At 42.8% G+C, this 26,877-nt stretch overlaps 1 protein-coding gene across 15 annotated transcripts in view; it reads left to right on the top strand.

The window, feature by feature from the left end:
* Nucleotides 1-26,877, top strand: part of UNC80 (unc-80 homolog, NALCN channel complex subunit) — a 122,628-nt gene that overhangs the window by 9,697 nt on the left and 86,054 nt on the right. For 10 of the 15 annotated variants that reach the window (XM_074548052.1, XM_074548053.1, XM_074548051.1 and 7 more), the window contains 15 exons: nucleotides 1,625-1,748; nucleotides 2,396-2,469; nucleotides 2,972-3,111; nucleotides 6,605-6,866; nucleotides 11,214-11,348; nucleotides 12,000-12,222; nucleotides 14,044-14,184; nucleotides 15,486-15,754; nucleotides 16,364-16,717; nucleotides 17,456-17,602; nucleotides 19,435-19,582; nucleotides 20,935-21,083; nucleotides 23,544-23,710; nucleotides 24,399-24,500; nucleotides 26,428-26,642. In XM_074548052.1, the coding sequence (XP_074404153.1) occupies nucleotides 1,625-1,748; nucleotides 2,396-2,469; nucleotides 2,972-3,111; nucleotides 6,605-6,866; nucleotides 11,214-11,348; nucleotides 12,000-12,222; nucleotides 14,044-14,184; nucleotides 15,486-15,754; nucleotides 16,364-16,717; nucleotides 17,456-17,602; nucleotides 19,435-19,582; nucleotides 20,935-21,083; nucleotides 23,544-23,710; nucleotides 24,399-24,500; nucleotides 26,428-26,642 (2,650 nt within the window). The remainder of the gene's footprint in view (nucleotides 1-1,624; nucleotides 1,749-2,395; nucleotides 2,470-2,971; nucleotides 3,112-6,604; nucleotides 6,867-11,213; nucleotides 11,349-11,999; nucleotides 12,223-14,043; nucleotides 14,185-15,485; nucleotides 15,755-16,363; nucleotides 16,718-17,455; nucleotides 17,603-19,434; nucleotides 19,583-20,934; nucleotides 21,084-23,543; nucleotides 23,711-24,398; nucleotides 24,501-26,427; nucleotides 26,643-26,877) is intronic. The other 5 variants (XM_014266942.3, XM_014266944.3, XM_074548054.1 and 2 more) reach the window with 2 other exon arrangements.

Below are 26,877 nucleotides of genomic sequence, written 5' to 3'. Positions count from 1 at the left end.
GAGTTCCTGTAAAGCAGTGTTTAATTTATTTAGCCCAAGGTTGTTCATACTTGTTTAGTAGTTGTCTGTAGGCTACTGGGACAGGACAGGAAGAAATACTGAATTCTTCCCTGCACTACACACAAAAATGCAGGCTGCTGTTTGAATAAATGGAATGAAACTGGGGCTAGACCTTGGCTATTAGAGATTGGACTTCCAACCTTTAACATAAATCTTTCTGGCATGTTGTTTTCAAGATGGGGTTAATAACAGTACCTCAAATTTACCTTGAAAATCTCTGAGATCTCTGGAACACTGGGGTGATGAACATTGAAAAGCCAATTAAAGCATGCACATTTCTGTCATCAAAATGAAGTGCAGGAAAGGAGTTAAATGAGGCATGTAAGTGGTTCACTAAGTGAGCAATGTCCTCTTGGTGTCTTCTGAGTCTCAGGGGAAGAGCACTCACTACCTGATAGCCAGAGTAATGCATGGGCTCAAGGAAATAACACGTTTGCATAGACAGACCTCAACTGTTCAATTCCTAACTTCTGGGAGGGTTTTTGCCTTCAGCAAAATGTTTTTAAATCAGGCTTTGGGGGCTGCATGTAGTTCTTGAAGTGCATGGCTGTAGGTAGAAGTGCTGGCACGTCACCACAAGCTGGCAGTGCCAAGTGAAAATGCAGTGTCACTGCTGGCAGCTCTGAAAGCTTTGCAAGCTGCTATTAGTAGAAACAGTAATTAAAACCAAGCTTGTGAGTTGATTATGATGAGAGAGCACTGACAGAGGATGGGGAATAGAAGGGCTGGGGAGCTACAAGCAGTGGGTTCCTGCCATTCCTGTAGCTCTGTCTGCATCATGCATTCCAAATGCCAAGGCATCTTGGGCATCTCAATAGGAGAGTGCTGTGCACCTGAAATCACACCACCAAAACTGCTGTAACCATGTTTGTTTGCCACATAGGGGTGGCTGGGGCAGTACTGACATCTGTGTCTCCCAATGTAGATCTGACATGAGGTCAGCTAAGTGCATAGCTGACTCCTTGATCCTGCTAAGATGGACTTGTGGACTAATTTATATGATTTCAGCTGCCTGCCTATGTAAAACAAGGTCAGCACAGGTGGAAGTAGTACCAGTGTCTCTATGTATTGACAGAGTTCAAGTACTAACAGTGCTAATGATAATGACAGTAATGTGTACTACTACTTCATAGTAATCTGTTACATGTTTCCTCAGTTTCTAAGTGATGCTTAAATATTTAATATTCTTTTGGGGAAGCTCAAGTCTTAGAGTGTAAATCCTAAAGTTGAGCTTGAATACTAAAAAAGTGGTTATGTATAATTAAAAGGGATACTTTGTAACAAGAATTGCCTTTTTTTCTTACAGCTTAATGTCCAGGGAAAAGCAGGGTTCATCAACTAGGATGGAAATTTCCCTTGAAAAAAGCCTTTGTGTATTTTTGGACTGGAACTTCCCTGTGATTTTTTTACTGGCTGTAGTTGACATGTATAGAGCCTGCTGAATGCTGTCAGTAGCCCTTGAGTTAGCATGTACTGACTGGACAGCTGCACATGGCATCCCTTATTTCTTGTAAGACATGACAGGCTTTGCAGAGTGGAAACAGCGTTCTCTTTTTCTCTTTAGGAGTCCGACCTGACGTTCCGGCTGGCTAGCGGCCTTGTCATTTGGCAGCCAATGTGGGAGCACAGGCAGCCTGAAGTTTCTGCCTTCAATGCTCTCGTGAAACCCATCAGGAACATCGTTACAGGTCTGTGACTTTGCTGTGCTGGTGGAGCTCCTGAGATCTGGGAAAGCTTTGCCTTTGTTTGCCTGGTGCTACCCTTGCGTTCTGTACATGGAGGAATGTGTTGATGCTGCAGGAACTAGTCAAACCTCAGAGTGGTTTAAGGTTGTTTCCCCTCAGGGTCAACTGACATTTGCATTATAATTAAATAGGAAATGGGAGAACCATCAAAAATAGGAAATTTGTAACTTGACAGTATCTCATAGCAGCCTGACATGAGTGAGGAAATATTTCCCAAACTGGTACTGGACAAAAATGAACAGTGAAGAGCACACAGGTGGTTCCGCTATGTAAAATTTGATTTACAGCATGTTATGAAATTAGAAAACATAATTTCAAGAGAGTCCAAAGAAGGCCTAGGTTGTGAATTCACTTTTGAATACTGCAAGGGGTTACTTTTCCTTTGTGCTTCAGCCATTGTGAGATTGGAGATGGGGGCTTTGGCTTCCAAGTCTTTTTGTCTGGCCTTGTCCTAAAAACCATTTCTACTGTTATATTTTAGACAATAGTTTCGTTTTCTGGTTTATCCTTTTATTATATTACTTTATAATAGGTACATTAGAGTGCAGCAGACATTTCCTGTAATGTCCTGCTTTGTCTTCTTTCCTCAGCCAAGAGAAGTTCTCCCACCAATAATCAGAATGTGACTTGTGAATCCCCGAATCTGGACAGTGGACGTACTGAGGTAAATCCTGTGCTGAAGTTTGACAAGCTTGAATAAGGTGCCGAAGGAGGGGGCAATAAATATTGAAAGAGAACTTTCAGTTACCACCCTAAAGTATTTCATCTCCAGAAGTTAGTTATTCACAGCTAAGGCTCCCAGCTTTGTTTGCAGTGGAACCAAAGGGTGTGGGGTGTATCTGTCTGGATCTCCTTGGCCTTATCCTGTCTGATAGGCATGATCTTGTGTATGGCAGGAGGGTTGGAGCCTGATTTTAAGGTCCCTTCCATCCCCAATCATTCTCCTGGCCAAGAGAGCTGTACAATGTACGTTGTACCCTTTACTTCTACAATGCCTTGTATTGAGAAGCCCCAGGCTTGTTCAGTTTTTCCGTGGTTTTATGGTGTAAGCAACTGTCATGTCTAAGCCCGAATTGCATTTATAAAACTAACCTGGGAGACATAAACACATTTATATACCTATGATATATTCATGTACTTATTTTCTTTTTTGCAACTATCTGAAGGGACTGCAGGTGGTGTGTGAGACACCGCAGCCAGATCCTGTACCTCCAAAGGCTTCCGGTTCAGCATGTCATCCTGGAAATTCCTTGGAGGGAAGTGTGTCCTCCCAAACCTCCCAGGAGAGGAGTTCTGCACATCCCAGGTACAGAGACCTTCAGGAGAAACTTGGGCTCATGTAATTCAGGGGTGGAGGTCAAACAAGTCCATCTTGCATGCACTTTTGTCTGGACATGCTGAGGGTGCTGGATGTTGGTATCAAATTCTTAAGTCAACAAATCTCAGCTCTGGGTGATGAAAAAGATGGCAGCACTTGTTACTCAGTGCTGCTCTCTTCAGAGAAATCTCTAGCTGGCCTGTTGGGGCAGTTTCTTTGGTCTATTCTAGAATGTTGGAATTAAAGACTCAAAAAATAATAACCCTCAGGTTCACCCCTTCCAGGCTAGTTTCACCTTTAGCCAACTGGTGTATTATCTGGCTTCCTTCTGACCAGATTTTCTTTCCCCCTAGCAAAGAATTTCTTGAAGCCTCTCTCCATTGCCTTCATTATATCTCCTTTGCATCCTGCTGCATGGCTGGCTTTACTGACCCAAAGGAGCAGACTAACAAAGAAGCACTGCTATGAAAATGTGTTTCCAGCTTGTCCTGCAGTGCTCAGACTCTGGTTTCCAGCTTGGCACTAATAAATTTATCTAGATTTGGGCACAGAAAGGTAGAAGTAGATTTTTAGTAGTGCTGGACATTCAGTAGGGCCATACAGTAAATCATGATGAGTATTTTCAGAGATTTTGCAGAGGGAGGGCTGTAATTTTAAGTGTTTATGGACTTAGGGGTGTCACTTGAACACCTGAAAGCTCTGGTCCTTTTGCTTTTCTCTTTTGAGAAATGTCATGTCCAAAACACTGCAGTTTTAGGAACTGGCTTCATTACAGTGACAGAAATAGAGGATGGAGTGATTTTTCTGAATATCAGCTAGGAACAGCTCTGCTCTCTCAAATGGGAGCTCTGGGCATTTTTTTACTGATGCAAAGGAAAAAGTGATTCCTTAAGGCTCTCATCCCATCAGGAATGAGATAAAACAAAATCCCTTGGGATTTTTAATCAAGCCTGTTGTCACTTCTGGATCTGTATTTAATTTGTATTAATGTGAGCCAGTAAAACTGAAGGTGGGGACAGAGCTGCCTTTCTGTGTGTGAACACTACTGCTCAGAGAGTGCACAGCTGTAAAAAATAAGCAACCTTTTAAGAAGACAGAATCAGGTGATCAATTTATCAAGCAGGGTCTGGTTGTTGCCATGGGGATGAAGCTCCAGACAGGCTTTGAAGAGAGCATCATTATGCCTCCTCATTTGCAGAACTCATTGATGAGTTAAAACTGTACAGGGAGCTTTGGTTGCCAAGCAACAGATAACTGTGGAACAAATGTTGTTTACTCTGCTTACCAACAGCCAAAGTATTCCTTTGTCCTTGGCCTGGGGTTGAAGGAAGGCTGCTTTTCCACTTTCCCTGCAGTCACAGACAGCCCATCAGCTGATTATACAAGCACTAGATTTTCCTCTCAATGAACTACTGAGTTTGATTTCAGGTTCTTCAGAAACTGTCTAAACAAATGGCTTGTTCTGACCTTAGCTGAGTGTTGCTCCTTCACTCAGTGTAATTCACCATATAGAGATTATTCATTTTAATCCTGAAGCAAATAAACCACAGCCGGTTATCCAGCTACTACCTTGAACAGGCTGCCTGGGAAATAGACTTGCAGGAAGGACTTTAGTTACAAATATTTCCTAAGGAGAACATGGCCCCATACACTGCTCAGGGTCTTGCAGACACCTTTCATAATTGTTACTGGAATTACAGGTTTTATTTCCTTTGCTGGGGTACTTTGAGTGTACTTCTGGCTTTTTGCAGGCTATTTGCACTATATACATGTAAGTGTATGTGCCATACACTTATTAGGAGTATATAATCACTCCTAAACTTGGACAAAACCACCCTTCACATCAATTTTGTAGGGAAAATGTTACAGCACATTCCCATTTCATGTTGTTTTCTTTCCTAAATCAGTTTTCCAGGTTTTTGTGACAGCTCGTCTCAAAGTTGTCAAACTTGCAGCCTTTTTTACCTGGAATCCAGCACTAGGGGAGAAACTCTGAGTGTGTGTATTTTGTATAGTGTGGCATATGCTGACACAGGCTGGGCTGCAGTTTCCAAGTGCCTCCAGCATTGGCTTGTGGGGCTGGCAGCAAACCCTCTTCTGCAAGTTTGAGCTCTGCATCCATGTATTGATCCAAGCCCAGCCCTGACACCTGCTCCCTGTTTCCAGGCATGTAAGATGGAGCAGGGTTCATGTGATTCCAGTTGGTGTCAGTGTTCCATGAACACTTCTCTCTCCTTTGCCAGCTCCATGCCTGCCTTGGGGCACAGGGCAGAGATCCAGCAAACACTTGAGCACTCAGAGCTCCCAGGGGTCAGCGTTGCTGCTGTTCCCCGGGGCTCTCCTGGACCATGGCCTTGGACCCATGTGCTCAGAATGTGGGGGAGATGGGGATGACCTGTCTACACTGTTTTGCAGAGTTGATAATAAAAATGGCTTTTGACAAAAACAACTAAACACCAGCCTGATGTTCTTGTGATGATTCCCAAATGCCTGAGAATATAGTGCCTAAAACCACTTAATTTTTATAGAATCCCGAAATCCCAGAAATAAGCAGGACACAGAGGTGACCTTCTAATATAGAGTACCAACTTTCAAAATGTGTACTCGGCAGACAAAAAAAAAATAAAAGAAAAAAATGTCCAGAGTTCCTGCACCGCCCCCAGGATTTCACACCTCTTACCATGTGATTTCCATTCCTGTGACTCCCTTTCACTTGCTTCTTTCTGTCAGATTGTCTCCTGACAGCTAGTGACTGTCCAGAGGGTAGATCAGGCCAGTTGTACTCTGCTAGTAGAAAAGTGGTATAAAACATTAGGAACAAAAAGTTGGGGGCATTTTATTGCAAAAACATTTTCTATGAAGGACATATAGATGCCTTTCTAGATTCTCATTTATGAAGCTCATTACAGCTGCCTTGCTTTTGTATGCACTAATTTCTGCAATACTTAGGAACTCCCATATTAAAATCCACTGGGAAACTGATAGGGCAATAAAATTATAATGAGCATTTTAAAAGGTGCTTTTCTCTAGAGCACCTTGGCAAAGAATGCTCATAATAGTAGCTTTTATTTATGTAGGAATCCATTTAATTAGCTTAAAAGGTTAACTAACTTTGCTGCCTCGCCTGCTTTTTCTTAAGTAAGGCCTGATATGTTCTAATCGAAACCATTCCTAAATATGCATTGCTAGTATCAGAGCTGCAGATGCTCAAGGGTTTTCTGCTTCTTGCTGAACAAATTACTCAGCACAGGTACTTGAGGCTCATCTTCAGATCACAATTTAAGAAAGCACCCCTGTCCAAGAAAACACCTAACAGCATGTGCTGGAGTCCTCTGGGCATCTGAAAGCCAAATATCCAGTTAGGTGCCTTCAATTATCAGTTAGGCACCTTAATCCCAAAGGACTTTTTGCAGAGAGCTGAGTATCTAAGAAGGCCTAAGGAATCTGAGGGCTGACATTTCTGCTCTGCCTTTTGGAACAGGGTCTCCTTGGTGATTCCCCCGTGCCAGAAGTCTCGTTATGCCACCTACTTCGACGTGGCCGTGCTGCGCTGCCTGCTGCAGCCTCACTGGTCCGAGGAGGGCACGCAGTGGTCGCTCATGTACTACCTGCAGAGGCTGAGGCACATGCTGCAGGAGAAGCCTGAGAAGCCCCCTGAGCCTGAGGTTACCCCTCTGCCACGGCCTCGCAGCAGCTCCATGGTGGCTGCTGCACCCTCCCTGGTGAACACCCACAAAACCCAGGTGAGCGGGTGTGGGCGGTAAGAAAATAATTGCTGTTGTGGTGATGCTGTGGAGTGGTTGCTGGACAGGTAGTGGTGGGCACAGCTTTGGTTTGGGCTCACTTCCAGGTCAGTCTTACAGTCAGGTACCTGCATTGGTTCAGAAAGAGACCCTGAAAACATTGAGTGCTTCAAAGGCAAAATCTGATGCAGAGAGTCGCAGCTGGTGACTGCTGAAAGCTGGAGTGTTGATTTGGGATAATTAATCTAGGGGGAACTGGGATAACGTTAGTTTTTAATGTGAGAATGTCCTTCTAATGTGAGAATGTGCTAATGCAGTTGTCAGAAGAAATGGTTACCAATGCTTTTGCATTACAGCGTAATGGTTGGGACCCACTGAGCTTCCCTGGTGTACTCCCTCAAATGAGAGGAAAGGAACTGCATTTGGTACAGGACTGCCCACTTCAGAGAAACTCTTGTGCTAAAATACTGAATTAGGCTTGACAAACAGTGGCAGTGAGCAAAAGCTCTCCATGTTGGTACTTCTTCCACTGTTATTACAGATTACAGCGACCTGAGGAGATCACTGGGTGAGAGAAGGATGAGAATCTTGTTTCTCGATCAGAAGGCTTGATTTATTGATATATAATATATAATACATTATAACTATACTAAAAAGAATAAAGAGGGAGCTGCTATGCTAAGAATAGAATAGAAAGAATGAATAACAAAGTTGTGTGTTCAGGGAATCTATCCCTGAGCTGCTCCTGTGATTGGCCTTTAATGGTACACATGGAAGATGAGGCAATCACAGGAACCCCTGCCACATTTCACAGCAGCCGATAACAATTTGTTTACATTCTTTTTCTGGGGCTCTGCTTCCCAGAAGATGGACAAATCCCAAAGAAAGGATTTCTATGAAGAAATGTCTGCGACTATTACATAGCTTTTATATTTGCCAAAATAGTGTTAGTTGAGAAACTGTTCTAATAGGTGTCAAGTCTTGCTCCCTGTTTGCTGGGCAATGAGCCCTGTGTTCCTGACCTTGCTGCAGTAAAGAGCTTTGTGTTTGAGCTTAAATATTTTTTTATTTTGTGTTGTTCACCTGTTCCAGAGATAAATAAAGGAATGTTGTTGCATTTTTAGTTAATCTCCTTGTGGATTTGTGCTACTTTTAGGTTTTGCCCTCTTTTACTGTCATGTGCAGCAAATGCCGAATTATTTAGTTAATGGAGCTGCCTTACAAAATTTAGCAGAGATTCTACTTTTGCCATCTGATTTTATGACACACTTGAATAAAAGACCTATTTGTTTTGCTATCAAATGTCTTTTTTTTATTTGGAAATCTCAGAATTATTGGTGTTTTTCCTAAAATTGCTGCTTTTGGGGCTCTGATAGGTATTGACTGGAATGAAGGTGAAACATCTTTTCTCCAGTAGACCCCAGGTGCTCAGAATCTAGAAGACAAGCATAAACTATGTAAATACTGCTACTGTTAGTTTTAGATCTCAGGACTTTATAGACATTCTTAGCATTATTGTGAGAGCTGCTGGTTACTTGTGGCTCTAAGGGCTCAGCAGCAGCAGTATTGTTTAAATGGTGTTATACTTCAGTGTAATTTCTATAATATGTTTCACCCCTGTAAAAGCTTAACATAGCTCCATTAAGGCCAGATGATAAGAATTACTATTCAGTTCTAATCTACCTGTGCTTGGAGACTTTATAGATTGCTGTGTGTGTACAAAAAGCCTCCTTAATATAATCTCCTGGAGGGAGAATTGAAATACATTGCTGTTGAGGTGTTTCACTGTTTCACATGCATGTTTCACTTTTGCCCTCTGATTTTATTACACACTCAAAAAGATCAGTTCATTTTGGTATCAAATGTCTTTTTTGTGTTGGAAATATCAGAATTCTTGGTTTTTTTCTTAAAATTGCTAGTTGCTTTGGCTCATTGCAACCTGGTTGTTTTGTATATTTGCAAGTTTAGCTCCCAGTGCAACAGGGAGTGCAGTCAGTGGTTTTCAGAGGCAATGTGAATGAGATTGTCTTCCATGGGCACTGGCTGCACTAGTGTTGCCCTGGTTCTTCTCTTCATGCTGTAAAACACTTCCTTCCTTTTACAGCTGTCTTGCTTTTCTAGGCTGTTTCACTTCAGGAGACTCCACTGCTCTTCTCTAATATTGTTCTGTTAAATCCATTTTGCAATTCCACTGGGTACATTGTGGCTGCTAGCATGAGGGCTCTGTCCAGGGCATGCTTCTCTCCAAGGCTGAGTTTGAGTGCTTTTGGTGACCTCTGTGTCAGTCCAGTGTATTTTTGCCATACTTCTTTAAAATAGAATCCTGTTCCAGGGTTACAGCGTGTTAAGCATAACAGCTGTGATGGAGGAAGAGAAATAGTCTTCCAGGCAGCAAAACTTTCAACTCATGCCCCCTTCTTTACAGCTTTGAGGTCTGAAACCTGTGCAAACACACAGAAGCAGCTGGGTTCTGGTTCATCCCAGCCAACTGTAGGAACTTTACTGCTGTTCTTACATAAATCTCATCAAACAAGGCTCTCTGCTAGCTCAGAGCAGAGAATGCCACCTCCCAAAGGTTGGGATTTGTCCTTTCTGTTAACACAAGGGGTTGTTGCTGAGGCTTCTTAAATTTGTCTGACACAGGGCTATGCCTAAAGTTTTAGTTTTAGACTGTCTTTTCAGTCTAGACCTGAAATTCCTAATGTAGTGTCATTATTTCTACTCAAAGGTGATCAATAACTTCTCAAAAACATTGACACGCTGTGTTTCAGAAGGAAAGATATAAAGTGGCAGGCAAAAACTGAGTAAAGAAAAACCACCTACTAAACACTGATTTAGTAACCGATGGACAAAAATACTTAATCCAAAATAATTTCACACAATGTTTTATAGCAGAAGGGGCCAGAGAGCTATAAAGGCTAAGAAAAAAGCTATGTGAAGTACTTGCTGGCCTCACTGTTGAGAGTGGCTGGGGTTGATTCCTGATTTACTGTGTATTGGATTTTATATGTGACTTCTCTGAATCTTTAATCATGTATGCAACGTGGTAGATAAGCATCCCTTTGTACTACAAACAGTGGTGAGGAGGAGACTTGCTGCAGTGTGTCTCCTACATTCTTGTGCTGAAAAAATTAAGAGGGAAGATTCAAGGGTAGTCTTTGATTAGCCTGAAGCATCTCTGAAAAATAAGTGACCCCCAATATTTGGTGCTGCAGACACTAACTGGTGTTAGACTTCAGCTGCAAAGGCTTCACCAGGTTCTTCTGGACCTTGTTGGGCATCAAACTGCACACTTGTGTGCTGCAGAAGCTGGCTCTGCAATTTGCAGTCTGCCTAGGCAGAATCTAAACCTGCCACAGTGGTCACTTCATCTATCCCTGACATATGGCTATCTCTGCATTGAAAGCAAAAAGGTGTTTTAACATGACCTGCTTTTTCAGCTGAATGTTTCTGGTGGGACAGCAAAGAAAAAAGCATTCAATTGGAAAAAAGCTGATATTGAGGGAGAAGCAAATTACCCTGAGGGAGTTTGGTCAGGTCACCTGCACAAACATCTCATGGAACATGGGCATTAGGTCTTTATTGAGAGCAGATGGCTGGAAGCTGAGTTTGTGCCAATTTCCTTCTTTGCAGCAGGCAGGGATGGCATGTGGTGTTTGATGCAGAGGTGAGCTGAGTGAGCTCTGCTGAAGCTGGGGTGAGGGAGCCTCATGGTTTTTGCTGTTGTGGGATGTTCTGTGATGTAGGAAGGTGGGAAATTTCTTATGAAAAATGATGGACAGGAGCCCTGTAATTACAAGTGAAGGATGTTTACTGATTTAGAAGTCTTAGATTTCTTTGGTGGGTAAATAAATTTTCTGAAAATTAAGTTTCTTGAAGGGACAGTGTTGCTTATTTGCAGTTTAGTTCCGAAATATATATTTAAAATTGTATGTTATTAAGGGCATAGATCTTAAATGAAGCACTTTGCAAGGGGTAACCATTATGACTGTTCATGAACTTAAACCATCATCTCAAGGACATAATCAGTTACTTAGTCTTACCTGGGATCCCAGTCAAACATGTTCTTCCATGCCACCAGACCAGGCTGACAGCAATGCTTGAGGTTTTCTACAGTGTGCTGTACTTTTTTCCTTTGGTGACCGAAAGGTTAGACAAAGTAAATAATTCTGGAAGTTTCTAAATTTTATTCATTTATCTTTCTTTAAATGTGTCAACTTTTTTGTGTAATGAATTGGAGGTCTTTTTCCCTACAGTGCTCCTATGATAGTTCTAGGAAGTAGCTCCTTTTTCAAAGCTGATTGTCCTCTATTTCTCCTTGTGCTTGTCTTCTTTTGGGAGCTGCAGGACCTTACAATAAAATGTAATGAGGAAGAAAAGTCACTAAGCACAGAGGCATTTTCCAAGGTTTCACTGACCAACTTGCGTAGACCAGCAGTTCCAGATCTCTCCACAGACCTGGGCATGAACATCTTCAAAAAGGTGAGTGAAATAAAACTGCGCTTTAATTTACCTATGACTCAGCACCTCAGTGTCTTCCTAAGTAGCTGCTGAAGGTCTGCTTGGACTATGTATTCATGAGGTCTGCTTGAAATATATATTCATGTCATATGTGAGATCATCATCCCTTTTCACTAGAGTTGATTCTGCATGTTATTATATTGGTTTTTATATGCACATCCTGAGCATAATACTGAAGTCTTTATTCAAGTAATTGTCCTGATGGAACTGTATGAGAGGAGGCTGCTCAGACAGTGCTGAATTTTAAGTGCCAGTTTTAAGTGCCAGAATTACAGTGCTCATGGTAATTCCAGCTAATTCAGTGAGTTCTGCTTTTTTCCCCTTGCCTTAGCTCTGGGTTTCCACCCATCCATTCCATGCTCAAGGTCAAAGAATGCCATAAAATTATCCGAGGGCATCCATCCCAGCCTCAGGCAAGACCGAAATCCTTCCAATGCTCACAGGAACCCAGCATGCAATTAGACTCTGCCATGGGAAATGGCCAAGATAAAATGCTCAGAGTGCAAAGTTATACTTGGGGAAATGCATCTGTGTTTTCATTTTCCCTGAAGTGGTTGTTTTCCATGCCTCAAAGCTTCTTAACTGCTCCTGTTTCTGGTCCTCTTGCTGCAGTTCAAGAGCCGCAAAGAGGACCGGGAGCGCGAGCGCAAGGGCTCGATTCCGTTCCACCACGCCGGCAAGAAGCGGCAGCGGCGGATGGGGGTGCCCTTCCTGCTCCACGAGGATCACCTGGATGTCTCCCCCACTCGCAGCACTTTCTCCTTCGGCAGCTTCTCTGGAATCGGAGAGGACCGGCGTGGCATGGAGAGGGGAGGGTGGCCAACCACCATCTTAGGTGAGGCGTCGCTCCGCGTCGCTCTTGTTGTGAACGTTTGGAGAACAACAGGGGCTGTTTCTCCATCCAGCCCTTTTGTCACCCCCTGTTCCTGGTTCTGTTTGCTTAATTAAAAAAAAAACCCCTTAATTCCAAGACTGTTGTTGAGTGGAATTGAAGGCTGTGAGAACCAGAGGCTCAAGGATATTTGAATGGATGGAAGAGTAAGGAGGTATCTGTGTGAAAAGATTGGGCAGAATGTTAAAGCATGAGCGAGTACACTGCGTGTATTTTCACGAGGATAACATGGCCTCATGAAAGGATGTGACCCAATGGTTTATTTACAGCTTCAGAGGCCTTTGAAAGTAAAAATGGACTGTGTGGATGAGTGGCAAATAACCACTGTGACTGATCATCATGACCAGGGATAACCTGAGCATAGCATTGTAACTTGTGCTAAGCATTGGCATTTTCAGTGCCTTGAAGGGAAGCAGTGAAGAAATCTAGGAAAGGGAGGAGATTGCATTCCTGAGAGTGGGAAGCTATCAGGGCATAAATGTTTGCATTACATATCTGTTGATACCTGTGTGGTGGGGTTCACAGGGGTTCCAGGGTGAGGGAAGAGACAAGAATGTTGACTCCATGTTTCAGAAGGCTGATGTATTATTTTATTATATATATTAAATTAAAAGAAAATTATATACTAAAACTATACTAAAGAATAGAGAGAAAAGGATTTCATCAGAAGGTAGCAAAGAAGGGAATGATAATAAAATTTTGTGACTGCTCAGAGTCCTGACAGAGCTGGACCTGTGATTGGTCATTAATTAAAAACAACCACATGAGACCAATCAAAAATGCACCTGTTGCATTCCACAGCAGCAGATAATTATTGTTTTTCTTTTCCTCTGAGGCTTCTCAACTTCTCAGGAGAAAAAATCCTGGCAAAATGATTTTTCATAAAATATGTCAGTGACATAAGTGCTCTCAGCAGGTCTTGAACAACTTATATTTCAGTTCACTTTTTCTCTGAAAACTTTTTTACTGGAATAATAGCTGCTGTGGGAGCCTGTAGTGATCTCTGTTCTACTTGAATACCACTTTTCCTGTGTGGTAGCAATCATTGCACAAGCATTGCATCTTCAAGTAGATTCAGAGAATTTTTGCATTCCCTTCTTTAAAATAGAAATCTTTGAAGAGGCAGCAGTATCATTATTAGGACAATTATTACAACAGTATGACAATTATTAGCAGCAGTGTCATTAGTATCATTAACAATGTCATTAGTATGCTGAAAAAGTTCTATTCACAGTTTTCCTGGAGTGCATATTGGATAGAATATAAATAGGCTATTTTCTCAGTGAGACTTACACTGTCTTGATATTGTGTTTGAACCTAAAAAATTGTTACTTCAAATTTTTAAGTTCACTAAACAGTGTTTTTTTGTATTCTTGAAGAATTAATTTGCCTTAGCACTCTAAAATAGCGTATTTATTTTTGGGGGAAAGAGGAGAAGAAACTAAATTCCTGTATCATATCCCAAAGGATGGAGTGCTGACCAGTCTTATTTTCTTGGAGGTGCTGTTGGTTAAGAATGCAGGTGTCTGCTAAACCAGTATGTGCTGAGGGGAAGAGCCTTGCAGAGAGTTTGGACCATTTATTTTGTCGCTGTGTCGATGAACCCACATGAGGGATCCCGCCATAATCTTTGGTTCTGCTTCACAGCATGATGAAAAATCTTGATTTTTACAGACTCCAGTCCTCTAATTTCTAACCACAGCTGCTGTCTCCAGCCACCCTCGGGTAGCTAAACAAAATCTCTATTTCTTGTTGTCTCCCTAGGGAAGTTTACCAGGAGGGGAAGCTCTGACACAGCCACGGAGATGGAGGGGCTGAGCGCCCGGCACTCGCACTCCCACCACACGCTGGTCTCTGAGCTGCCTGACCCCTCCAACAGCCATGGGGACAACACAGTCAAAGAAGGTAAATTTAACACATCAGGACTGGTGTTTACTGAAATATCAACCCCAAAAAGTGAAAGGAAGAGGTACTGTTTCTGCATGTGTGTGACTAATTGATTTTTCCTTTTTTGTTTCTGTATCTCTTGAGGGGTTTTATGTACTATGAAGAAAAAGGTTTCAAACAGTTCATGTTTATCTGGAGCAGTTGATAAAACAATCGGTGGCCATCAGCAGGGAGAAGGCATGGTTTGAGGTTTTCTTGCCTTATCACAACACAACACAAAAGTGTGAACAGAAGCTTGGTATTGCTGTCTTTAATGGCAGCTAGCACAACTGCACAACCTGTCAGGAAATGTGATTGCCACTCTGGCGAGTTGCTATGTACAAAATAGAACCAGTCCATCACTGAGTCATTGTTTATTAAATGTCTTAGATGTCATTAGTTCATTAATTAGAATATATTTATATTCAATAGCCATAGGAAGAGATTTTTTGTTGTTCTCTAACCCTTTTACTGTCCTGTCTGGCAGATGGTGGTCTAAACAACCCTATGGGTGCCTTTTACACTAGAGGGTATATAAACCTACTTACAAAGCACTAGGTGTGGGAAATTATGAGCACTGGGACCTAGAAATCAGCATGAGTTTTAAAAATATGAGACATCCTTGATAAAAAATTGCTCTTGAAGCCAAGAGCCAAGAGCCAACTTGCTAACCTGAGCAGTTCAAAGTTCCTGTCTCTGAACACTGTGAGCTCACGACTGCAGTGCCTTTCTCATCAGACAGCTATTCATTGTGGACATGGTTTAGACTGTCACAGGTATTGTTATTTTCAACTGGTGTGATGAAATTTTCCAGATTGATGTGACTTGGAAAGCTGTTTCAAATTTGTGCTGTGGTGCTGCTACCTTGACCTCTGCTGCCTTTCAGCTGCAGAGTTCTTTCTCTTTGCCTTGCAGGGGAAAACTGCTGTTTTTGAGATGAGGCACTGGATTAACGGAGGGAGAAAAATCCTTTTGGATTAGATTTAGAATATCTGAGTTGCCTGATCTACTTGACTGCCCATTTAACATCAGCTTGAGCTGCCAGAGAACTGAACTGCTGGAGCAAGCTTGGGGTTCTTCTAATTTACACTGTGTTAAAAGAAGAAATGAGTTTACCTTTGGTCCCTGTGCACATGATAGGAATTAGGAGCTTGTGATTTCTTTTGGCATTACAAACCACTTTAAGAGCTGCTCCCTTTAGGCAAGCTCAGCCTCAATTTTCTATTGTGTAGCCGTAGAGATAGAAATTTATTTTCAGGTAGCTGTTTTCCTCCCTGCAGTGAGGTCCCAGATCTCCACCATCACCGTGGCCACCTTCAACACCACCCTGGCCTCGTTCAACGTGGGCTACGCCGATTTCTTCAGCGAGCACATGAGGAAGCTCTGCAACCAGGTGCCCATCCCCGAGATGCCCCACGAGCCACTGGCGTGTGCCAACCTCCCACGGAGCCTGACGGACTCCTGCATCAATTACAGCTGCTTGGAGGATACGGATCACATTGATGGAACCAACAGCTTTGTCCACAAGAATGGCATGCTGGATCTCTCGGTAATTGGCAAGGAATGAGGAAAGCCAGGTCCCTCTTCTGTCAATGTAGCTGTTCCATTGAGATCAGGGGTTTGATGGGCTTTTCCTCCACCTCTTTATATGACTTCTCTCAGCAGTACATAAAGGTCAGTCAGATACATTTGTGCATATCCTAAAAGTCTCCTCTGAGAAACTGCAACTCCTGTTACTCCTTGCAAGGAGCGCATGTGCATGTGGAATGCACACATCAGATCTTGAGTGGCTGTGTTCCTGGGGCATGCACCAAATTCCCTATAAAATAGTGTAAGACTGAGTAGCACCTTTCTCCTAGCACCTTAAACCTCACTTTTTCTGCTCTCCCCTCAATGACTTGCCAGCTCTTGATGCACTGAAGCAGTGTTCTCAGGCTCACAGATGTCATCTCATGGTTTCCTTTTCAGCCTGACTGTGCCCAGCCTGTGGTTTATTGCCTGACATCTAGGTTGTAGGCTTTTGGTATTTAGGGTTGTGTATTATTTGTTCAGAGTTTGTACTGTGCCCGCTCTAATGACTCTCTGGAATCTAGAATTTCTAAATATTACTAGGAGAGGGAATAATTCTGGCTTTAAATACGATGTTTGAATCCCTCAGGTGGTGCTGAAGGCTGTTTACTTGGTTCTGAACCACGACATCAGTTCGCGGATTTGTGACGTGGCACTGAACATCGTGGAGTGCTTGCTGCAGCTCGGTGTGGTGCCCTGTGTGGAGAAAGTGCGCAGGAAGAGCGAGAACAAAGAGAACGAGGCCCCTGAAAAGAGACCAAGTGAAGGCTCCTTCCAGCTTAAAGGGGCTGCTTGTGGTTCTGCCTGTGGGTTTGGGCCACCTCCAATTAGTGGAGCTGGAGATGGAGAAGAAGAAGGAGGCGGTGGAGGAGGTGGTGGAGGTGATGGAGGTGGTGGAGGAGGAGGAGGGCCGTATGAGAAGAATGACAAGAAACAAGAAAAGGTTTGTCTTGCTTCTCTCTTTATGCAGTTCCAAATGTACTTTAATGTCTGCTAAGACTGAGTGTGCATGTGTATGCAGCTGCCCTTCTGTTTTGTTGTGGTGCTCACTTGGGGTTCTGCTGAGGAAACATGATTAGCAATTCAAGCACTGTAACTACTGCAGAGAAGCAGCTGCCAAAAATGGAGTTTGTGAGCCTGGCACGGACATTTTCAATATCTTCACAAAGTGTTTGCAACCCTCAATGACAATTTTTTTTTCAGGTTTATTATTCATAGCTTGTAAAGGAAAAATGGAACCCAGTGTGTGAGCACAGTTTCTTTATTTGATTACTAGAAGTCTTACATTTTTCAGTATTGCTGTGAGAATTGGCCAAGAGATACCATATTGCTGACCTCTGAAGCTGCAACTTATAGTAACATAATATCTAAAACAATTTAAAAGAAGCTTGGTTTTTTACTCCGCCAAGCCATCTTTCTGTTTTTCAGGGGTAATTTTTTGAAGTAAGTTCTGAATGGTATGCATAACAACATGTAGGGACTTTACATTTATAGCATAACTTTTTGATGGGGGCTGGTCTCTAAACTTGAAAAATAATTGGAGTAAACCCTTCAAGAATAACAACTCAGTAATAGAGTGTCTGAGATGAGAAATGGAGAGCAGTTTGTCAAAAGTAAAATGCCAACAGAATGCCAGTGCTTGTGCCAGGGTTACCCACTATCCTTTCCTCTGTGACCTCAGGATGAAGGCCCGTCTATCAGCACCCATAGGCTGGCACTCACAATGCTGATCAAAATTGTGAAGTCCTTGGGCTGTGCCTATGGTTGTGGAGAAGGACACCGAGGGCTCTCCGGAGACCGCCTGAGACTCCAGGTATTTCGGGAGAATGTAAGAGAATTAAAGCTCATTAAAGTGTCCCCCCTTGTACTGCTGAGATGGCTGCCTGCCCCCTCTGTAGCTTTCCCTGTATTGACAGTAAATGTGTTGCTTTTTGCCCCGGCTCACAGACTGTGTTGCAGCCCAGCCGTAGCAGGTTTTCAGCTGTAGCGTTGCCTTCCAGTCCCTGGGGCTTTCTAAGGGCACTCCTGGGGCCCAGGGTGCTTCTGGCCACCCCAGCAGATGGGCTGGGACAATACATGGGAGCAAATTCCATGTGTGAGCTGGTGTTAGTAATTTTTCACAGGATAGTACCCCAAAAGTGTGTGCTACTTACAAGAGGTGCAGCTGTCTTGGGTTGCCTATGTAAATCCAAAAGTCTGATGTGTAAGTATGTCAGTATGTCCACCTTGGCTAGTGGTGATTATGACTGCTGGGCTGCTCCATCAGCTCCTGATGGTTGGAGTGCACTGTGTTTGCACTGTACTTGTTCTGTTGTTCTGCAAGGAAGCAAAAGACTCACTCGTGCCCTTTTTGAAGAATATTGTGGGTCATAAGTGTAGATTCCTAACAATTTTGGTTCTGCCCCAGTCAAGACGTTGGAAAGTGCCCAGAATGTAGCCCAGACATCAGATTTAATCCAGAAGAGTTTGTCTCCTTGAGATCAGTCCAACTCCCTGTTAAATGGGAGCCTTTCAAAGGCCTTCTCAGTGCGTGCCTCCTCCTCACCTTGTGTGCTTGCAGAAGGGAGCATTTTCCATGACTGTAATGAGAGTTTACTTATCCCATGGGATGTGTGTGAACCACATTCTTCTCCATGGCTTTGGTTAGCTTGAGCTGTGCCAACAGAGCTGTAAATAGATTCTGGGCTCTGAGGCTGATTTCTCAGAGATGGATTGGCTGCTCTTTGTCCTTGCAGTGTTCTTGTGTTAGCTAGATTTCCAGGTGCTGCAGGAGTGGACACAATTGGACAAGAGAGTCCCAGTGGTAGCAGTAGAAAGGCTCTGCACAGAGCACTGGTTGAACAGGTTCCATATTCATCACCATGTCAGATAGAGTTTTCCTTTGGAGCTGAGCCAGCAAAGCATTTAGACCTATGCATAACATCAAGTATAGATAAATAAGTCTCTTGGAACCAAGATTCTTATCAGGCCCATAGAATTGAGGAAAACATTTCTCTACATGTGTAAGTCTGCTGCATTTTCTGTGTGTTTGTCTGGCCAAACTGCTTTGCATGCAGCGTTTGTGTTGACTGTGTGGACAATCATGTCTGAGTTTACTAGAAAGTTAAGCATCCTACAGTAGATAAGAGGAGAGTTCATGTTTCCTGTAGAGATGATATTTTAGATTCTTTTAGCTCCAGGCTTCATGGGGTCCCAGTAGAATGGCTAGTTTTGTGATAAGAAGTTGACAATTAATAGTTTTTAAGTAAAAAGTTAGTGTTTTGTATGATGTAAATTGGATATAGGGGCATTCAGTAGGTTGGGTCTGATCTGGAGGGTGAAAATCAAGTGCCTGAGGCTAAGATCCTGTTCCACCAAGGCACTGAGCATTGACAGAGGTGGTGCATTCCCAGTTCATTTACATCCAGTGAGATTTTGCTTTGGGGTTGGGCACAGGAAGAGAGGACAGGAGATAGAGCTGGTAGTGGCTTTATCACCACCTCAAATAGTGGCACCCATACCGGTGCACTCTCTTTGGTGCTGAATTTCTTGGTGGCTCCAGAGGTGAACCTGTCCTGTTATGGGACCGTTCAGAGACAGCTAAGTGCAGTCACCTTGTTCTTGTTAGCAAAACTTGAGCATGTACTTTGATGTGATATGATTTGATGGGCACTGTTGCAGGCCCAGAACTGCCTGACCAAGCTGTACAAACTGGACAAGATGCAATTCCGGCAGACGGTGAGAGATTACGTGAACAAGGATTCTCTCAATAACGTGGTGGATTTCCTGCATGCTTTACTGGGATTCTGCATGGAGCCAGTCACTGACAGTGAGTACTCCTGGCATCAGTCACTTGTGTGTCTTAAACTGTGCCATCAGAAGCCACATTCTTGTCCTTCACAAACTACAAAATGTGATTTGCTGTTCTCAGAATATATAAACTGAATCCTTAGGCAGTGGAGGCCAAGGGAGCTGGATCTCTTTGGATCTGACCACCTTGCCTCTAGATCTTGTAGCACACAATGCACCTGACATTGAAGGGCTCCCTTTGATTCATCTTACTTCTTGTTCATGGCTTTTCACAGAAGAGATTTTCATTGAACCATGCCTGGGGCAGGAAGTTTTCTGCTTCATGACATGACAAGGCACCAGGGGAATGGCCAGTTTAATACACAGTTTATTCTGAATAAGGAGGTATAATTGAGCTTTAAAACCCCCTGAGTGCCTCAGAGCTTATAAGGCAGCACAGTAAGCAATAAGAGCTGCTTGAATGAATGAGAATATGGACACACAGATGCATATGCCTGCAGTTACAAATACATGTGTGTACATAGGGGGGTTTGAGGAATTTTTTTTTAAGTTAGGAAAATTATGTTCTGCATTAGAACAATCAAACATTTATGCTTGGTCACTGCATGAAACAACATGATTTAAGAGTGGCTGTTTACAGAGTAGGAATAGCTCCCCTGAAACACTCAGGGAGGCTGACTAATTTATTAGCCTGTCTTTGATGCCAGGAATTTCAGGGGAAGCATCAAAGAACATTATATAGCCAGCTTTCATGAGGAAGATTCCCATATGACATTTCCTAAGTATTCATCAATTATTGACTGGCTTATTCTTTGAAATATGACAGCTTATGCAGCTCTTGAGAGTCTTTTCTCTCATCTCAGGAAACTGGGATGTTTTTTGTAATTCATGTAAATGCGTAATTATTTTTTGAGTCTTTCTGAAAGCTTGGTGTTCTTGTGCACCTTCCGAGAAAAACATTCCTATAGTTCAGAAGATTTTTGTTTCATGGGTGTTGGCAGTTTGCTGCTTAATCAAACACCTCTTATCCCGTAGAATAACTCGAAAAACTGGTATTATTGTTCAAATTTTAAGCCTTATTCTGCACTTCTTTATAAGAGAGGTGTGGATAGTGCAAAACTAGAATTGTCCTGATACTTTCAATCCTTTTCATAATACATCTATTTCTGGGAAATACTTCCATATTTATAATACATTTTACCCTTTGTTTCTGCTATATTTTTGTGGGGTGGGACTGAGAGAACTGAGCACAGGATATTAGGTGGGAAGTTGTCTCATATATCATAATCATAATCTCTTTATGTGTGTCTTTAAGCCCTCTCTTTTAAACTGTTCCCAACAAGATGGCTTGCTTACACTTGAATTTTACAGATAAGGCTGGATTTGGGAATAACTTCACCACAGTGGACAACAAGTCTACAGCCCAGAGTGTGGAAGGCATTATTGTGAGTGCCATGTTCAAGTCATTGATCACTCGCTGTGCATCCACCACACACGAGCTCCACAGCCCAGAAAACCTGGTAAGCCCTTGATGCCAAGTTAAAGTGATTGTCTCCCTGTACTGGGCACTAGTGAAGCTGCATCTCAGAATCTGGGGACACCCTGAAGTTTTTTCCCTAAAAAATGGAAATGGGGCTGGGAAAGAGTCTGGAGCACATGTCTTACAAGGAACAGCTGAGGGAAACAGAGTTGCTTAGCCTGGAGAAAAGGAGGCTCAGGGGAGAGCTTCTTGCTCTCTACAGCTTCCTGACAGAGGTTGTATCAATGTGTGGGTCAGTCTCTTGCCCCAAGTAAAAGTGACAGGACAAAAGGAAATGGTCTCAAGATGCATCAGATGAGATCTACGTTAGATATTAGGAAAAAATGTCTTCACTGAAATGGAAGGTCAGGTGTTGGAACTGGCTGCTCAGGGAAATGGTGAAGTTGATGCCTTGTGAAGGCTGACCTAGAACAGAGGCTAGATAAAGAATAAAGTAGGGATTTATTAAAAGGCCTCAATGGATCCACCTTGGGCAGCACAAGAGCCCAGCCAAGGCTGCAGCACAAGAGCCCAGCCAGAGCTGCACCCAAGATGAACCAAAATGGTCACAAAATGGATGACTGGTCACAGGGTCTGTCACTTTTATAAGTTCTGGTCCATTTGCATATTGGAGTAATTGTCCAATTACAGCTTTAGGTTATGAAGTCCCATCCTTCTTGTTTTTCTCTCTTCAGTCCACGTTGTTTATGCTCTTGGGCCTGAAATTTGGATCATTTGTCCTTGGCCCCCAGCTAGAGAAGGAATTGTTTTGTCTACCTACTCTGTGAAGAGAGCTTACCATCCCCTTATATGAAAAATATAAAAGCTACAACCACAAGTGATCAAAATCACTATCCCTGAAGGGATTTTAAAGATATGAATGTGAATGTGGAAGCAGGGACATGGTTTTTTGGTGGACCTGACAGTGCTGTGTTAATGGTTGGATTCAAGGATCTCAGTGGTCATTTCCAGCCTCAGTTACTCTGTGATTCTAAGACCACAGCTGCAACGACTCACCTTTCAGCAAAGTCAGAGGCAGATCACTTGGTTAACCATGTGGCCCTCTGGTGCCAGACTATGTGAATTACTGAACAGCATCTTGGTAGGTCTTCCCAAGGTTTAGGCAGCCATTCAATTTACTGAACACGTGGAGGAAAGGAAGGGGTTGATTTTTGCTATGTATGTGCTGTCTTCCCAGAGCAGTCAGTAGACTGAGTGACATGAGTGCTCTTCTCCCAAACTGATATACTCTAGCAGCTTGTCTCAGGCCTGCTTTATTAGAAATTAGGATTTTTCATGGAAGCAAACAAGAAATATTCTTGTATTCCATCATTACAGCAGAGATGCAGAGACACTGAAGTCCAGCTAAAGGGGCAGTAGTGCTCTGTGAGGTGAGGGCAGTAGGAGAAGGAAAACCACATAAATGCCTTAAACCAGCAATGTAGTCTACCTGTGTCCAAATCCTCTAGTTCTTAGGGATATTCCTCCTTTGGAGTGTTTCTCATAAGAGATTATTTGGTGACATACAGAAAAACATGCCCCATTATTGGACCTAGATTAGGAGCACCAAGGGTAAATTTTTCTTATAAATTGTGTTTTTTTCTAGGGCCTATTTTAGTGTGCAAGGTGAAATTTATCCCTAAGGGTAACACTGTTAATTGTGCCTGTATGGAGAATACAGCATGTAGATTTATTGTTGTTTTGGAATTGTTTAAAGTAAATCTTGTGGTCTGTATCTTACTTTTTAAAAAAACCTTAATCATGATAGAGATGCAGTTATAAGCATGTTGGGGGTTTGGGTTTTTTTTCATTTTCCTTTGTTCCTTGCTGAGAATCTTCAGAATAATCCAAGGTCTTTCAGGAAAGCTCACAGATCAAAATTCAAGCCCTGTAAAACTGTTCCCTCCATCCCCTTGCCCTCAGATATAGAGGTGATTTGCACATCACAGATGTGTATGGATGTTCAGAACTAAAAAGGGCTTTGAGTGTAGGAGGGAGGTTGGGGAATGAGTGAGTCATTCCTCTCTCTTCATGTCATGTGAAGCTCTAAAATAATGAAAAAAATTCCCAAGATACCCACTGGTTCTGAAAAAAACATGCAGTTGTTTGCACTCTACATCCTCTCACATACACCTGAGGTATTTTGTGCCTTTTAAGTTTGTGGTCTAGATGAATGGTATAAAGCAAACTTTAAGTTTGTAGCTCCCTCATTTCACAGGTTTTCTTTTAGCCTCTGATACCTCTCCATCTGCAATATCCCAATGCAGATCATGTTGTTCTGCACTATGAGTTTCCAGCCAAAAACCACAAACCATACACCTGAAGAGTAGATCACACAACAACCAGAGGAGAAGTAATGGCCTGGTGAAGTACCTCAGACTGTACTGACTCTCACTGCTTCTTTAGAAGCTGCAGACTGAATTTGTTTGTATTGTTTTTTCCATGGTGTCTTGCTGCTCAGGGCTTGTACTGTGATATCCGACAGCTGGTGCAGTTTATCAAGGAGGCCCATGGGAATGTATTCAGGAGGGTGGCACTCAGTGCCCTCTTGGACAGTGCTGAAAAGTTAATACCAGGAAAAAAGACAGAGGAAACAGAGCAAGAGCCAAAACCTTCTGGGAGCAAAAGGTGAGTGTCAGGAGGGAGAAGGTAAATGACTGACTTGCATATGACTCTATGGCTATCTGTGCCAAACACAAATATAGGAAGTCCCAGAGGATTGTTTCATATTTATAGCTTGTCAGTTCTTGATGTACAGACTTTTGCTGTGGCAGCAGCCTCCTTTAAAGTTTAATGATCTGAGACTGCAACAAATTTGCAGAGAAAATCATTGGCAGTCTTATATAAGAGGCATAAGAGAACAGGAAACACTGGGACAAGGAGAGGTTAAGAGCGCTAGGAAGCACAGTGCCACTCCCAAAACACTCAGTGGATGTACTTTTTAATATGCATCCACATCCTTTGGGATGTGTACCTGTTTTTCTGACAGGCAAACCCTGGTATGCAAAACAAGTCCCAGAAGAAATCTAATACTGACATGCTTCTTTATCAAAAAGAAATGTCCTCTGGTGCTTTGAGGAATTTGTGTTCTTAAAATGTTGGGAAGGAGGATTAAGAGAGTTGAAAAAGTCCTGAAAACCTTGGCTTTGCTGCTAGGAGCTGATGCCTTTTTTTGGGAATAATATGTGAGCTGCTAAGGAGAGAGTGCCTCTCTAAAGCTGCTTTGCAGGTTTCCATGTGCAGTTCTATTTGATGACCATGAGATGGGCCATCCATTTGCTTTGGCTGATGATTTATTTTGTCTTATCTTGTGTAGATCTGAGGCAGGAAGTGTCATCATTGACAAAGGGCAGGCCTCTGCTGCCCCCGATGAGTGCCGGAGTTACGTCTCAAGCCGCCCCATGCAGACTCCAGAGCAGTAAGTAAATATATAAATATTGAATTGTTCAACGTGTTCATGCCAGCAGCTCCCTTCTGGGGTTGGTGCAAAGGGGCAGGAGAGCAGACTCACCTGCTTGGATGGTACAGCAAACTGTTGAGTGTCTACACAGGAGCTTCTGCAACCAACAGGGTAATGCCTGTTTTCAGTGCTGCCAACTGCACCCATCCTGGTTTTGGTAGGGAAACAGCAGAGGTTTGCAAATGGCAGTGCAGGAGATTTGTCAGTATTGTACCATGCTACCAGGGCATGTTAATTCCTCAGAGATTTAACCACTACTGTTCTCCAAGATTTGTTTGTACTCCTGGGTGAGGATTTTATTATTTTTCAGCTTCCAAGTTGTTGCTCAGAGGCATTAATACTTCAGTGAGCCTGCCCATTCCTGACCTGCCTCGGGCTCTGAAGATTGCTGTAGTTCCCTTTTCAGCACAGGGAATCAACCTGCTGTTGGCATTGTGCATCTGAAATCTATGTCCAAAGAATTCTGCCATTTACTATTGAATTAAAATTAGACAATACTCTTGAGAATTTTAGGAAATTATGCAAATGGGCACTGGTCCCTAAGTAATTTTTGGGCAAGTCATTTAACTCCTCTGAATACATGTCTGTCTTGTTAAAGAGCTTTGAGAAGCACTGCATGAAGACATTGCTTGCACAAGGGCCCAGAGCTCTACATCACATCCTGCCTTAATTGAGCCTGCAAAGTCTCACTATTGCTGAGACAGCAGGGATAATACAAAGCCTTTTACTGCTCTGCAGGATTGTAGCAAGTTGTTCCTCTCTGACCCCTGCCATAGCTGTGGGACATCTCAAGAATATAGTTAAAAATGTTGTCCCAATTCCAGTTCTAAATGAGCTGTTGTCATGTCCTAAAGCTTTCTGGTACAAATGCTTGTAGAAATTACTAATGTGGTCTTATAAATGTAGTTCATTGTGACGTAAAGAAGGTGGTTTACTTTCATGTGTAGAAACTAAAAATTGGAATGACCTCTTCAATGCATGTTATGAATGGAGAGGAGAGCCTGAACAAGTCCTTCCTTTGACTCAGATTTCTGGCAGTACCTCTTTTTAGGGGCAGCCTGCACCCCAGATTGCTCTCACTCCTCACATTCTTAGTAACAGCCAATTAGGTCTATTACAAAATGAATTATTTATTTAATGGACACAAATTTAACTGTCATATGACTTTAAAAGATTACTTGCCACACAGGATAAACAAAAGAGACAACTAGTAGATGAACAATTTGGTGCGCTGTAATAATAAGGTACCTATATGACAGCTAGAGAAGAAATAGTTTAGATGAGGCTTCAATGTATCTTACTATCTGTTTCTGGTGAGGCATATATAAAAAATCTTTTGCTCTCAATTTCTAGAGAAGTAACCACCAGGATGCATCCAAGCTTGGGGAAGGAGCCCTACAGGTTTCCAGGGAGTGTGTAGGAGACTTGTGCCTCCATGAAACTTTGTGTAGCTTTTATAGTTGTAAAGTGTCTCTCAGTTAAGGATTGCTCACTTATCTCTTTACACCTTGCTCTCAAGGTGAGGGATGTTCATTGTCTGATAATAACCAGAGAGAACTCCCTTTTGGGCATCTGTCTGGCCTGGGTTATCTCACCCATGTGCACCGCATGTCTGATGGACAGAGCAGATAAGCTGTCTATGGTAGAGGGGGATGATGTTCTGCCACAGTGCCTAAGGGCAGAAATGATGGTTATTTTGTGTCTTGAACAACACTGAGTGTGTTGTCAAGCTTGTCTCACTAAGAGCAGTATATCTGGAATTCAAAATCAAACAACCTCAAGCAATAGAGAGGTTAGGAGTGTGCTGCAGAAAGGAGATTTTGTTTCCCTGAGCATCCAAACTTCACTGAAATGCAGTTCACGCTTTGCATCCCTTCTGTTCCAGTGATGAGCAGATCCAAGGGGCCAATCTGGGACGCAAGGACTTCTGGAGGAAGATGTTTAAGTCACAAAGTGCAGCCAGTGACACCAGCAGTCAGTCTGAGCAGGACACGTCCGAGTGCACCACGGCTCACTCTGGAACCACCACAGACAGGCGCTCCCGCTCTCGCTCCCGACGCATCTCCCTCCGAAAGAAACTCAAACTCCCCATAGGTAAATGTATGTCTCTTTCTATTCTATATACCTATTGCATGTGCAGAGAAACACAGCTAGACATAGCTGTCTTAAGAAATGCTGCAGCACAGTTCCTTATTGTCTGTATATTCTCCCAAAAGAAGCTGTGATTGCTCTCGCTCCATTTTGTAGATGTGGAAGTGAGGCAAAGGGAAATGTAAGCAATTTTCCAAAGAGATCAGGGGATATTTTTGTCAAAATAGATTAGTGAAACTTTTCC

This window comes from Zonotrichia albicollis, chromosome 10, assembly GCF_047830755.1.
Source record: "Zonotrichia albicollis isolate bZonAlb1 chromosome 10, bZonAlb1.hap1, whole genome shotgun sequence".
Taxonomy (NCBI): Eukaryota; Metazoa; Chordata; class Aves; order Passeriformes; family Passerellidae; genus Zonotrichia; species Zonotrichia albicollis.
Note: the sequence above shows the minus strand (reverse complement) of the source record. Positions and strands in the feature narration are given on the sequence as shown.